Source organism: Girardinichthys multiradiatus, chromosome 14 (genome assembly GCF_021462225.1).
Source record: "Girardinichthys multiradiatus isolate DD_20200921_A chromosome 14, DD_fGirMul_XY1, whole genome shotgun sequence".
Lineage (NCBI taxonomy): Eukaryota > Metazoa > Chordata > Actinopteri > Cyprinodontiformes > Goodeidae > Girardinichthys > Girardinichthys multiradiatus.
The window spans coordinates 39,127,734-39,143,056 of NC_061807.1; the positions used below are offsets into that span (position 1 = coordinate 39,127,734).

General features: G+C 41.1%; 1 protein-coding gene across 6 annotated transcripts in view; it reads right to left on the minus strand.

Annotated features, from left to right (window-relative positions):
- Positions 1–15,323, minus strand: part of tbc1d14 (TBC1 domain family, member 14) — a 47,187-nt gene that overhangs the window by 12,354 nt on the left and 19,510 nt on the right. For 3 of the 6 annotated variants that reach the window (XM_047385966.1, XM_047385967.1, XM_047385969.1), the window contains 4 exons: positions 4,684–4,808; positions 2,736–2,818; positions 2,506–2,623; positions 1,217–1,323 (listed from right to left, as the gene is read on the minus strand). In XM_047385966.1, coding sequence (XP_047241922.1) covers positions 1,217–1,323; positions 2,506–2,623; positions 2,736–2,818; positions 4,684–4,808 — 433 coding nt within the window. Of the gene's footprint in view, positions 1–1,216; positions 1,324–2,505; positions 2,624–2,735; positions 2,819–3,677; positions 3,791–3,876; positions 4,290–4,683; positions 4,809–12,813; positions 13,157–15,323 lie in introns of those variants that run through there. The other 3 variants (XM_047385970.1, XM_047385971.1, XM_047385972.1) reach the window with 3 other exon arrangements.

Consider the following 15,323-nt stretch of genomic DNA (forward strand, 5'->3'; position numbering starts at 1 on the left):
TGACAAATGGAGCTTTAATAATTGCCCCAAGCTTCTTCTCACTAAAGCAATGCAAGTCGTTTATGATCAGAGCCCCCAGGACTAATAATAGGATAAAAAACTATTTTACCAATAGACTATGTAAACTGTAGACCCCCCAACCAAAGCCACATGCTCTGATCGGGGGGTTGCTTCGCTGTGCAGCCGAGGTGGGCGATCCAGATCAGAGATTACTGATGTTATATAACAGGTGGCACCGCCACTTTGTGAGGTTTACTCAGAACTGATTAATGATTAAAACAACTAATAACATGCCTGTTGTAAAAAGCAGACCATAAATCTGCTCCTCACTCGTGTTTCTGCACTGACTTTTCTTTCAGTTGTTTTCTTTAGGAAAAAAAAACCCTTAGTTTTCATTGATGCAAACAACTTTTCTGCATTATGTCTTTTTAGAATCACTTGTACCCCAATATTGCGCTTTCTTTACTGGCTGCCAGTTTCTTTTTAAACTTGTTTTAAATGTTTAAATGATCTGGCACCTCCATGTCTTTCTCAGCTCCTACATGCTTATCATCCTTTTAGAGCTCCGAGACCAGAAGATCCAACGCTTTCGGTGGTTCCAAGGACTTGACCTGTGAGTAGGGGAGACGGAGTCTTCTCAGCAGCAGCTCCTAAATTCTGGAACAATCTCCCTCTTTTTGTGAGGTCCCCAAGAACTCTTAATGAATTTAAATCTCTTAAAACCTCAACTTTATTACTCATTATATTCATTTTCCCCTTGTACAGCACGTTTGTTGCCTTGTGGCATGTTAAAGCTCTTTATAAATAAAGCTTTGATTTGATTTGTAAGCTTTTCAACGCGTTTCCTGCTCCGCTTTAATACAGGTCGGCTCTTTAGCCATCCAGAGGCTGACTGAGAGGTGAAGCTGGAACTTGGGACGTCATGCTTCAATAGCTCTACAGGAGCAGGACTACTTCTCTGCTCAACTGTAAGGAACCCGTACCTGTAAATCACTTAAACTAAATCAATTAAAAATATTAATAAATCACTCTATTTTTAATTACTCATCCTGTGAGGACACAGATCAGTGTTCAGAGTCACAGTGTGGAAACTGGAAAATTCTTCTGGTGTCTTTTAATGTCTCCATGAGCTCAACCAAGACCATTCTGGTATAAAAGGCTAGAAGGGGAAATGGGTTTATGAGTTACAATATACCAGTGCATAGATTCCCTGTACCGTGTGTGATGTTGAGCTCGTTGCCCACAGCCAGGCTCCACACTTTCCCCCTGACACTCGGGGGGATGCCTTGCCACCAGAGGTCCCTCACTCGCCGGGATGTACACCTGCAGACAGACATGTTGGTAACAAGATCAGCTTAGGTTCGTTTATAACTTTTGTGTTTTTAAATCATCTATTATTGATCAGTGCCACATGGGGGCAGTAACCTCTTTCACTGCAGCAGTAACCGCCTCTACTGCAGGAAATGGCAGGTTATCCTCACCTCGACCCATCTGGATTCTTCTTGTTTATGCTTTTACCATGTTTCACAACTCCTTGTATTGTCCTGCATTTGTTTTGTTGTAGCAGCTCATTGTGGCACTGAGCAGACATCCAACAGAAGGTTGTCAGGTACAGAATTAAATCGAGATTTTAGTGGGTAAATCAGGTTCGTTCGTTTGTTCGTCGTCTTCCGCTTATCCAGGACCGGGTCGCGGGGGCAGCAGACTCTGTTAAGCTGAAGAAGGAGTCCTATCGGCTGTGGTTGGCTTGTGGGACTCCTGAGGCGGCTGACGGGTACCGTGAGGCCAAGCGTGCTGCGGCCCGGGCTGTGGCAGAGGCAAAAACTCGGGCCTGGGAAGAGTTCGGTGAGGCCATGGAGAAGGACTACCGGTTGGCCTCGAAGCGATTCTGGCAAACCGTCCGGCGCCTCAGGAGGGGGAAGCAGTGCTTTGCCAACACTGTTTATAGTGGGGGCAGGAGACTGCTGACCTCGACTGAGGACATTATCGGGCGGTGGAAGGAGTACTTCGAGGATCTCCTCAATCCTGCCATCACGCATTCCGTGGTGGAAACAGAGGCTGGGGACTCGGGGTTGGACTCTTTCATCACCCAGGCTGAAGTCACCGAGGTGGTTAAAAAGCTCCACGGGTAAATCAGGTCTGAAGCTTAAATAGAGAAAATGTCCTATAGGCACAACAAGAACCTCTGAAGAGGAAGTATTACTAGTGTGACCAGTTTTGAAATTAAGCCTCAAACATTGCAGGTACGCAAGAAATGTTACCTAAAATAATTACTTATGTATGCCACACTTTTGTAACCATGCCATGTTTCATTAAATGGATAATTGTTGATCTCTCAGTTGAAGTTGAATGTATTTCTTGCTTGATCCAATCTCAGAGAAAACTCAGCTGATGCTCAATCTCCAGAGCAGATAAAACCCCAGACATATATCTTTGTAAGGGGAAAAAAATAAGAAATTCTTATACACAGAACATTACAAACTATCATCTGTATTCTGTGCTCACATTGTACTCCAGTTGGGTAAGATCTCTTGGTTCCAGATCTGGGCTGCTGTGCCGATGCTCTCTTCGAGTTTACATCGATCCTCCAACTGCTTCTTCCTTTTCTGAGCATCCTTCAGCTCTATGGAAAAGAGAAAGTTGGATACAACAACATAAAAATGCAAAAAAAAACAAAAAACAATATACAACAGAAGAAGAGATGATCCGGTCAGTGTGGAGTCTAGACAGCTGACCTCTCTTCTTGGCCTGGGCCACCATCTCTTCATACTGCTGTCTGTGTTTCTGGGCCTCCTCTGCAGGTTTGGCAGGCAGATTACTGCAAAACACACATGAATATAAGGGAAATGGCTTAGCAGCTGTATGTGTTCTCTCAGCTCCACCTGCATCATTTATGAGAAACAACTCCGTGGCTTAAAGAGGAACACAGACCAAGACGTCAGCCTGGGCCTGGCCTTGCTTATTCCTGTACAGATAACGCTCTACAACCCAGCAGCACATGTTCAGATCCTGCTGTTGCTGATTGGCTTTAAATTGTACTTTTTTATAACCGTCTTTCAGTCAGAAGGTCTTTCAATATGTATTGTCTTTAAGAACTAATGGTTAGAAACTCAAGGTGCTAAGAATAAGCTTCAGTTTTATATGCAAAGGTTCTATTGAAAAAGCATTATTAGTTCAAATAAAACAAATGAACACTTCCTTATTCCTAACTGCTCGTTTTAAGGCTTCATAGGGCTAATACCAACAATAATTCATATAACTTGTAAGCATCTATAACAGGAATTTAACAAATAAAAGAACTTAGTTTAAAATTTAACTGGAACACCATAAGACTATAAATTCTGTCGTGCAAACTCATTGCATAGTGATTAACTATTTAAAAATACGATTTTAGTTAGTTTTATTCAGCTATTTTTACACAGATGAATTGAATACAGATCCATTGAAAAACAGGGAACAGGGGTGTCCTTGTTTTTGGAATAATGAAAACAAAACAGAAACAATTATTCGAACTTACGACAAAGGATCCTGTAAACCGTAAATAAAGATTAGAACAAAATTCTGCAATTTTATTATCCTGGACTATTTCTGTTTTCAGTTCAATTTTCATGCTTCACCATATGGGTCTTAAACTGCTACAGATAAAGGAAATTCGTCCACGCAGCCATTATCTCAACCTGCTTATTCCTCATCGGGGTCATGGGGGCTCGTGTCCATCTCCAGCGCTCATTGGGCGACAGGCAGGGTACACTTCCTCACAGGACACACAACAATGCACACACACTCACTCCTTAGGGAAAATTAGAGAGACCAATTAACGTAACATAAATGTATTTGAACTGTGGGAGGAAGCTGGAATACCCAGAGAGAACTCACATATGCAAGGAGAGAACAAGCAAAAAGGTCCTGGGCTGTATTCAAACCAAGGGCCTTCTTGCTGCAAGGCAGCAGTGCTAATAGCTGCTCCGTGAAGGAAGAATAGGAAGGGGAATGGAAGAACAAAAATTAGTCCCAATCCGAAGAACCAGAGAATCCGCAAACATTCACCTTCTGCACAAGAGAAGAAGAAATACGTCTGAGTTCTGACTTGCCCTGTCGTCTTCAGCCCATGGGAGCAACTATATCCTCTCAGATTTCCAGCTCCTACTGGTCTCTATGGAAGGAGACCACTGCTTCTGACAGCCCACTGGTGACACAGGAGTCCAAGTGTTTCTGCAGTAATATAACTGCAGAAACAACTCAAATTTTATTGTAAAAGTAAGGATGTAGTAGCTGAAGAAATGTGAATACTACTTAAACTATAATAATACTTCTCTAAATACCAACAACCAGAGAAAGATTAAATGCAAAAACAATGTTTTTGTATATAATCAAAAAGGAGGCAGCTGGAAACAAAACAACTCCTGGTATTAAGAGAGGAGCTTTGGATGAATTAGATGACTGTTTTAGTTCATGCTGAGGAGTTCAACAATAAAGCAGCTGCAGAAAATTATGTCTAACTAAACAGTGACGACAAGAAAAACAGTCCAGAAAGGGAAAGCCAGCACTTAAGAATAGTTATTCCACTTTCAGCAGTGCTTCTCCTTTACCAACTGTGTGGTAAGCTGGGAAAAATAAACCAGAAGCTCTAATAATCAGGTTGATGAAGACGTGAGAGGAAAATGCAATGATTAAAAGACATACGCAGGTCTGTCCTCCAGGATCAGTGCAGTGGTGGAGAGAGGCTCGAAGTCCAGGTTTTTTCTCACACCCTGCCTGGGGGATGTCGGGTCGCCAGGTCCAGCTCTGCCACTCTTTGTTTCATATTCCTGAGGACAACAATAGAGATTTAGACACAGAAACAAGAAAACAAAGTGACTACAGACGGCATTAAAGGCTGATTAAATCGGTTTTGAGGTCAGCTTTTTGTGTATACGTTTAGTGCCACGGTGGGGTTGGTATCTGCAAAGGGGAAAATCTGGCAAGATTAGAGGCGCCACACAAGACCAAGGAATAAAAATAACAAAAAAGATGGCAACAAATCTGTGTCTCCATAGTCTGGGAAAAGTGCCTAAAGGGTCTCGACAGGCTCAGAAGCTCACATGGTAGAACACACTGAGGGATTTCATGAAGGAGAGACAAAGACATTAGTAAACTATAAAGGCGGGAAAAAACACGAGAAAAGATTTGTTTCTTTGCCGAAAGCCAAGCAGAAAGCGGCCTGACAACGGTGTGACAAAGCTGTTCTGGACGGACTATTTTTCAGTATCCGCCTAGTGAGCCTGCAGCTTTGATTCAAAACTGGGTGTGACAAAGATCCCATGGAGGGGGGAGGCCATGTGACAGTCAGTCTGTTCCAGCTGAGGTCATAGAGCAGTTTAACTCAAGGTCAGCTGACTTTCACGATATATGTGTGCACAGCATTACGAAGCCCACAGTTCAGAGGACGTCTTCTTCAAAACACCACACCGACTTCTTGATTAATTACAATTCAACTAAAAATAGAATACATGCAATACGAATGCACATGTTAAACTGAATCACAGGCTTCTCCATGTGGTAAGAACATAAACTGAGGTCTGCATGAACAGGGTCATTCATTGATCAGCACAGCAAAACACAGGCACGAAATCTATTTCTAAAATTCAGTGTCCATGCATGACTGTTACTGAAATACTGTCCGTGGCTGTCTGCCTTTGTTGCGATGTCTTTAAAGCCTTAGCTAATAGAACAGTACCAGATGTTCTACCAACTAAAAACAGGTTGTGATAAAAAATAAAATAAAAACTATCTACATGGTCTGTTAAACCGAGACTGAAATGCTACATCTATGCTGCACCAGCAGGTGGTGATGGTGTTAAAACTAACTTAGCTAGGCAAAAGATTTTCCAAAAACTATTTTACCTCGTGTCCTTAATTATGTTGGCTACTTCCTGTCATTGCTGGGGTATTTTTTTTTTTTCCAGCAACAGAGAAAAACAATATCTATGAGACGTCCCAGATTAAAATTAAAACCAGCAATAGGAGGCAGTAATGTCAACATTATGTTCCTGACTATGGCTAAGAGCAGTGTTGGTCTGTTCCCGTGTTCGTTGTCACAGTTGACCTTTTCCTTGCATCCATACAACGAAGCTTAATGGACAAAGGAAGATAAATACAAAATGGGTTCTAGCATTGAATGCAGCAGAGGGTATGCATGAATTGTGCAATGAAAAATATATTTGTCACCAAGTCATTTTGCACTTAAAAAATAAGTGCAAAGACAGAAGAAAATTTCTATTTTGCAAGACATTGCAAGACATATATATGGTTATATATAAGCATTTTGATTCTTGTTCAGACAAATATTCGACTATGTACAATAATTTCACAATTTTTAACTGTACCGCTACCAAATTTACCTCAGATATACATGAGCTCATGTTAGTAAATGACAGCTTTTTATTTAGAAAACAAGTCTGGGGGAATATTTAAGACACTGACCTAAGAATATTCAGTAATCTGTGTTATTGTGTGTCTATGTGTAAAGAACTAAGGTGTTACTCCCACATAAATATTGTTCAGAAGAAGGCCCAGCAGAGACTGTACTTCCTGATAATCATCAAGGCTGACCTTCCCTATATCCAGGACCTTTAAAGGTCTAGGGTCAGAAAAGGGCAGCTAAAATCTCTGCAGACCCCACACATCCAAGCAGCTAAAAGCTGACAGCAAGCTATCTAAACCTGAATATGAAATCAAAACGTTGTAGAAAGGAGAATGAATGAAGCCAATGTAAACGAGGAGCGACTTACATGCCTTTACAGGCTTTTGCTGTTGCCCCTTTTAATTTGGGTTAACTGACTTATGTTTGGCCACGTTCTAAAGATTTGGTCCCATTATGGTCTCTCTAAAAGACATTCATCTGTTTTCAACAGCCAAGTGACTGTAGTACCACATGAACTAAAATGCATTGTGAAGCTTAAAGAAAAAGCACATCACAACAGCTACTAGCAGGTGAAAGTCAACTCAACTAGGCCAAATTTCAGTGTACCAATTCCCTGCAATGGAGAAATATAAAAAAGACAAAGAGTGGTGTGATAGAGATAACAGATAAAACAAGAAAGCCAAAAGCATTTCCAGGGATTTGTGGACCAGATGAGACCAGCTGATGCAGAACATAGAAAGCAGGCAGTCCATAGCAAGTAGTTACAAAGCTAATGGAAGACTGCTGCGGCACTGCTGGATGTGATCATGTTTAAAACTCTCCAGAGGAGGAGCTGAGATTAGGAATACTTTAGTGGACTGGTTGTTTCTTTGACTCTGCTGCGGTGCAGAAGGCAGCTGGTTTGTCCCAATCGGCAATCAAGATGAAAAAACAAATCAAAACCATTTCCTGTCTCCATCAACAGATGGAAAGCTGAGAAAGCCCTCACAGCCTTAAGCCAATTTACTCGTTGATATTATCTGGATTTCCTTTCAAAGGAAAAGTGAACAGGAATTTGAACAGAACTTTAATTCAATCGTAAACCACGTACAATGGCACCACACAAAACATGGCAGCATAGCTTAAGTTGCATGTAGTTACAAGAAACAGAAAATACATTGCTAACCGAAAAACACTAAGGTGATTCAAAGAAAAAACGCCTGTTACCCATGTAATAAAAACAAAATCAGATAGATGTTAGGGCTTTTCAGCTGGGTTCAAGACTTATTACTCAAATACTAAATATGTTTCAGAAAAACACAGCATCACCAATGTTTGTCAGAGGTCAACACATGATGACACAATTGCCACAATATACCTCCATAATGCAAAGCATGTCAAACAGCTGATTAATATTCACCTCATCGCTCTGATTCAAACAGAGCACTAGCTTAAAAGACTAAGTCATTTTGCCCAAATAAGAAATATTAGAATGAAATACTCAGCGGGTCTTCTGCCATTTAATTTTTTTCCCTAATGGATCATTACTAATAGACCGTAACAAGATTTCATGGGCCAAGATCTCACGATATTTAAAGACCACGAAATGTTTCGTCCAAATAAAGTATATATAAATATGTATAAATAGAGTTAGTAACTGCTGTCCACCGACTATCAGCACTATCACACATGGTCTTAAGCTATTATCAGTCCCGTATATGATGGAGTCTTTTAAATCATGTTGCATCTCTGCTTAAGACTTTTTGAAATAAGGAAGTGTATAGTTCTTGAGCCGAGAACTTGCAGAGTGTGTACCACTCAGCATCCATGGAAAGGATGGATGCTGCAAAGTGAAGGAGAGAAGAAGGGGGAAGCAGCAAAGAGAGGGCAGAAAATGCAGGAGAGGTCGTCAAGCTGGCAGCATCTGTTCTGCAGGGCAGCCGTTGCCAGCATGGGGAAATGCAGGAAAGACATGTGAGAAGCTGCGCTGAGAGCTGAACAAGGAAGGATGTGTGAAATTGGTGCTCGAAGGCCATTACAACTGTGTCAGCTTGACGAATCTACTAACCACAACATAAATCAGAGGCTAAAGCTATCACAATATACCAAATGCTGCAGTCGAAAGAGCAATAGCAGCTAATGAACAGTAAAAAACACATTGTACCTTATAACACTGATCTGCAGACAGTCATCTAAGATTCTGTTTAACATTGTTATTGGTAACGTTTATCATTTTTACATTTTGGATTTTTATTCACCCATCTTGAACTGATAAACTAAATTATCAGCCCAGTTCAACATTCTCTGGTTCTTAAAGTAGCCTTCCCAGACCGCTCTGTGTCCCCAGCAAGAGAGGCTTATTAAAAACATAGCATAATGAAGGAATCCGTTTACTTTCACAACTGATTGAAACTAGCCTATTGAAACTCGATGTTTCAGGAGAAGGTTATTTGCATTATTGCAACAGCTGCTCATCTCAGCAGTAAAGCACTGGATTTGGTTGCATATCAAAAACACTCGAAAGCAGAACTGTGCTCCCACAGTTTGGGTCCCTGCGCTGCAGCTCTTCTCTGGAATAGCAACCGTATCTCGTGATCACCTGGTGCCAGGGCAACATGCTTTGTCATCCCGCCTTTCAACAGAAGTCTCCTGTTTCCGGAAAGTGATGCAAGAGCTGTGAGTGCCTGGCTGCACTGACTGAATGAGTCGCTTGTGTTCAGGCTGGCAGCTAAATGCCTTCAAAGCTAAAAACTACACCTGTAAGTCAGCTGTAACCATCATCATGTTGGCACACAGAGTCTTACACGCAGGCAAGAGTTAGCCATGTCACTTGGGAAGTATTTTGTTTATGTGTTGCTAAATATTGTTTCTTTGGGAGCAAATCGTCATGGAAACCCACTAAATAATGTATACTGGCGGATTAAAGGCTCCAGCAGGATGCTCCTGCTGGTTTCATGACACCATTAAGTATAACCTGCCTGAGGCAAACTAACAAAATGCATTGTGGGTAGGTCATTTGGATTGATTTGGTTGGTTGTAGGACAGTGTTTAACTGGCAGAAACTCTAGGAAGGTATCAAGTTTTAATATCAAAACTATATATTATTTTAGAAAACATTTTAAGTAGAGACTTGGATTGACTAAAGCAGTGAAGGTCAATGATTCGCCGGAATGCCCTGAACCACCAGGTGGTGTAGGTGCAGCCTAATAATGGCTGAGTGCTGTAAGGCTCAGTGAGTTTCACGGCTTGAGAATAAGGAGTAGCGACACTACAGAGTCTGTGCAACCAGCTGGCCGGCATATTTAAGACTAAAACCCATAGGGACCACCGCTGCCCAGATTATCAGGCACATCCTTTCGTACCATTAAAAGGAGGCGCACAATTCAATTATTTCTGAAATAAAAGTGAATTTAACTGGACTCAACTCCTCATGAGCAGGTATGAGATTCTGACGGTACGATCACCTTGATTACAAGCATCAAAAGTATTCAAACAAAAGTTTTAAACAAAAATGCATTACCGTTAATCATGCTGCTATTTAAATACAGAAAAGGAACCATTATTCATACAGCCGCTGAAATAGTTAATTGGTGGAAGATGCACATGCTTTAATTTCCACAACGTGACCCTCCACGTATTTTGCAACAAGAAATATTTCAGAAAAATTCTTCTTTCTAATACAGCAACAGGTGGGGAGGGGCTGCACCGCATTACTCTATGTTCCGGCTCTATGGAAATAAATGTTTCAACAAGAGCCCAAACGTCTCTGGTCCTGACTAAAAGGACTTTAAAGCTGAGGAACGGTATGAAGCAAAACATTAAAACCTTGGTACCAGTAACCTGCCTGTGCCTAGTTACACATAAGGCTCAGATTTCTAGAAGGGAGAGAACTAAGCTATGAACACATAAAATATGAAATATTTTTATTTCACTCTTATAGTGATTAATTACAATTCGATGTAAATATATTAAGTTGGATAAATGTAGGTGAACCAGCCCTGTTCAACTTGTTTTTACCATCTTTGGTATTTTTGTCAGCTTTGGAGCAATGTGGTTGAGGAATCCTGACAGAATCTGGCCTTTTTTTTCTTCAAAGCCACACTACCGAGCGTCTAGATAACAAACAGCTAAAATATATTTATTTGACACTGACTCAGCTGGAGGGAACAAGGTCATTGCTTTACAAGTGAGACAGTCCACCTCCACAAGGCTGGACATGGAGGTCATTAGTTAAGTTGATGAAGACCAGTAGAAAAGGACTGGATTTCCTACACAGTAAACTTAATTTTATCAAGTAAATCAGTGCTGAAAGACATCTGTACAAAAGACATTTTTCTATACATTTTGTATACATATTTAGGTCTGAACGTTTATAGCACTACATATATCTGGGTTCTTTCTTTCCACCATGAGCCCTTTCAGTCTGAACTTTACCGTTGGCTTATAGAAATACCCTTCCAACAGTTTTTGTGATCTCCATCACGATAAAACAAAAATCTCACTCTAGTTGACAGCATGCCAGATATGATGCTACCATCAACCCGTATTTGAGGGTATGCTTGATTTATTTCACGGGACTTGAAGAGATCAATACATATAAGTACCTGACTATGTCTTCATTATGGTTGAATTAACTTATTATTAAATTATGGTTTAAATTAAATAAGAATGGTAATATGTGTTTGCGGCATTCGTTTTCACTTATAATGTGTTTCTGCATGACTAAAATTAGTATTGAATTATGACAGAAATGCAAATAGAAGCAACCAATCAGGTAAAGTTTGTTTCCATGAACAATTCAGTTAGGAGTGGATCAGGGTTTCTGGAGGGCACACATTCAGCTGGACCATAAATAGGGTGTTAAAAGCTCAAAAATCATTTAAAGATACACCACTGGGGACAAGTCTAAAGAGTCTGAAGAGAGACCAAACCAGTAAATCGTGCCTCTGTAGTATGTGCAGAATGTGGTTTATATTGTCATCTTGAACACTGCATGGTCTGCTGACGGGTTTCTGAAGGCAGCAGAAGCTGCTCCAAGTTCTGGATGGACTCGTCTGCATTAAGTCTGAAAAGCCTGAACTGAGTTAATAGTTTTGCACAAAAAAGTTTTTCTTTCTTATTTTATGAAGTAAGTGTGAAAATCACAGCTGGATTTTAAGAGCAACCGAACTTTCTCTGGTTTACAACCTACTCATTTAGGGTTCTTATATTAAATACAGTTAAACACTTAAATGTACCGATAGCAGATTTGTAGCCAGTTGGTACAAATTTTAGCCAAACCAGATTTTTCTTTAGGAATTATAATTAATACTGTTTAAATCATTTCTTTGTAGCCTTTCTGCCATGAGGTCAATTGCCTCCATCAATTTTGAAGAAACATCTCTACAGCAGGAACCCAGTGTTGTTCTGTGGCAGAGAGCTCCTCTCTGTGCCTAAAAAAGTAGGATACAAAATAACCAACACTGCAAAAATGCAAAATGGTGGAGTTAAAAGTCTAGCAGCCTGAAGAAACAGCCTCCATGCTAGGAACACCGTTTGTGCTTCCGCTGATTTTATCTTTAAACATCCATTTATAGTTAAACTAGAGAAGTCTTCATTCCACAGTAACAACTTCCACAGCGAAGAGTATTGCAACTGGCCTGACTTGGTAGCACTTAATATGTTGCATTGACTGATCAGATAAACGTCAGATTTTTGGGTTTCCGACCTGTCAAGCTAAAAAAGAAATTAAAAAAATAAAAATCAGCAGGTTTTGGACACCAGCAGATTTCCATAAGTTATGATTCTAAGCAGAGATTTTAGCTATTTCACAAATGTATAATTAATTGAATATTTAACAATGATTTACAATTTTCATACAACATACATTTAACTGTGACTGAGTGAATTATTAGGGGTGCAATGATTTTAGCAAACAAGGAAGAGATTGCAGAGTATCTTCAGCGGATAGATAGTGGCATCAAACACAGGGATATAAAGCAGTGGACTACATCCAGACATGCTTTACTGAAAAGAGGAATTAAACATTCATGCATTCAACAGTTAACAGTCAAATGAGCTGCATCTCTTTAATTGCAGATGGAAATCCTACGAATAGAAAAGAGTTGGCAGTGGAACCCTGCTACACGTGTTTCTGATGCTGAAGCTGAAAGCTTTGTGTCAGGATCCATGCAGTGAAAAAGATCATCACCAGGCTGCATATTACTCCATCGGCACATCCTGCAAGCTGGACATTTTTATCTTTCTTGAAACAGAGGCTTTCCTCTCATCATCACCTGCTACTCACACAAAGCCCTGAGGCTATTATCTGAAACACGAGTCATCCTCCTCCTTTGCTGCCTCTTTCAGGTTATAGCTAACCGATGTCCCCTGATTCTGCCAGACAAGGAGAGTCAGGGGGTCACTAAGCAGAGCAGCTACCTCTCACTCACCATGAACGCTGCGGTTCCTTACAGATGGCCAGTCCTGCGGTGGGGTTTGCTTTCAACAACCCTAGCGTAGCATCACTGCTGCTCCACAGGGCTCACTCCTGGTAACAGGACACCAAGGAGATGAAAACGCAAGGCAGAGGGACAGACAGGCTGCCGATGGAGGGACACACCCCGCATTGCAAAGAATGCAGCAGCAGCATGATACTCTATGTTCTTCTCCCGACCCCCCCACACACTTCTCTCTCTCTGAGCAGTGACGCTACACGGATCAGCTCTGCATCAGGTCTTTAGCTGCTGTGTGTCAGCAGATCAGCTCTGCTTTGTGGCGTTAGTCTGCGATGAAAGGCTCTGTGCTCTTCTCTTTTCTCTGCCAGTCCGTCTAATCAACCCCTGAGTAACAGATCAGGTTTCCCCCCAGCTCTCTGAGTCCAGCCAAAACTGAATGAGCTCCTGTATTCTCCTTACTTCCTGCCCTACAAATGTTTTCCCATTGTTCTTGTTTCCTTGAGGAATTTACTAGGCAATCTTTCAAATATGTTTAAAGACAAAACCATAATCAGATGGAGCACAATAGTAAGGAAGAATACTTGGAGTAATACAAAAATACTTGGCCTACTTGCAGACATGTAGTAAAAAGATCAACCGCTGAGAGTTTGATAGTAGCATTGGACATAAACCCCTGAACAGAGCGCATCGAGTTCAGCTTTAAAACTGCCAGACTTGAAGGATAGACGCATGAAATTTGAGCCTTGCTAACCGATCCTCCGGTCGAGTTTAGGGTTACGACCGGAGATGAGACAGGAAGCCCATGTGTAAGCCTGGACATGCCCCTACCTTTAAACTAATACAGGCCGCTCTGGACCATTGAAAAGCAATCTGAGAAGTGTTATACAGTGCCTTGCAAAAGTAATCATACCACTTAAACGTTTTCCACATTTTTTCATGTCACAACCACAAACTTAGACTTGCAGCTAGAATTTTCTTCCCAATATAATGCATCTTTTTGGGTCAGAGCTTTACACACCTAAAGTCTGAACTGGTGGCCCATTCTTTACAGAATAGCTTGAACTCTGAGCAGCTTCCCTGTGACTGCTGATGAAAAACATCCCACATTACCATGCTGCCATTACCATGATTCACAATAGGAATGCTGAGTACTAGGGGATGTGCAGTGATAGGTTTCCACATCACAAAGCGTTTAAAGTACAATCTTGTTATTTGACCTTCCATAAGTCTGCTGGGTAAACAACATGGCTTGCGGCAAACTCTTATTTTTATGGCTTTCTTCTTGCTACTTTACCATGAAGGTCACCTCCTAACCATTGTCCCGTCAACAAATTCTTTCACCTAAACTGTGGAGCTCTGCAGCTCCTCCAGAGTTACTATGGATCAAAGCTGCTTCTCTGCTATCCTTGCCCAGTTTAGGTGGACATCCATTTCTTGGTAGGTTTGCAGTTGTGCCATACTGTTTTTATTTTCAGATGATCGGTTGAACAGTACTCTGTGACACGTTCAAAGCTTGATTTATTATGTAGGCCTGCTTTTACATTTACCCCAGACATGTCTGCCGTATTCCTTGGTCTTCATGATAGTGTTCGTTCACAAATCTCCAACAAACCTCTAAATACATACCTTTAAGACCAGAGAAATGTGTTCTCTCTGCCAGGTCTTCAAGTGCAACGTTCTTTCTGGCCAGGACATTTCCTGAGTATGTACCAGCCGTAAGGCCTTCAGAGAACAGCTGAGATGGGATCAAGATAGACTCGTTGCACTGGAGTTTGGAGCAGGGTAACTCGAGCAAAGGGGCTTAAAACCAACCAAACTCTTTCGATTTTCATTTCTCAGGGGAAAACAGAAACCATGGGTCACTATCCTTTCCATTTCTGTAGGTCTAAGAAAATAAATCTGAATAAAACGTCCAAGATTGTGGTTGTAACATGACATCATGTTTAAAAGCTAAAAAAGGGAAACCTTTGCAAGGCGTTGCAGGGCTGACGAATAAACTGCAGGAATCAGACATTAATGAGTTTTTCAGCCAGCCTTGAAACACATCATCCTCTCATCCTCTGGTGTCAGATCGAGAATAAATGAAAGCAAAATAACTGGTTCCTCACAACCTTAATTACACACTAATCTGTTTCCTTGGTGCATTTTACTTGTAAAGAGCTGCTCATCAAATGGGCCTGAGACTGTTTCCCATGTGATTAGAAGCAGGAGATTATAGAGAGGCACTTGAGAGGCTGACACTTTCAGCAACACCTCAAAGGAACTTTAGAGTGGAGCTAAATTAAAAACAGCAGAACATCGGCACATGTGAACAGAACAAAGGCCCAACTAGTAAATCCACATTGCATTACCAACATAAATGAAACAACAGCTCGACAGGTGACTGGAAGCAGCTGATTTGAAATCTGACAGGTTTCACCAGTCCTGGGCCAATCTGACAATTAAAAATCTAATTTGTTAGAGAACAAATTAGACATAGACAGCCTGTTTTCACGAAGACACAG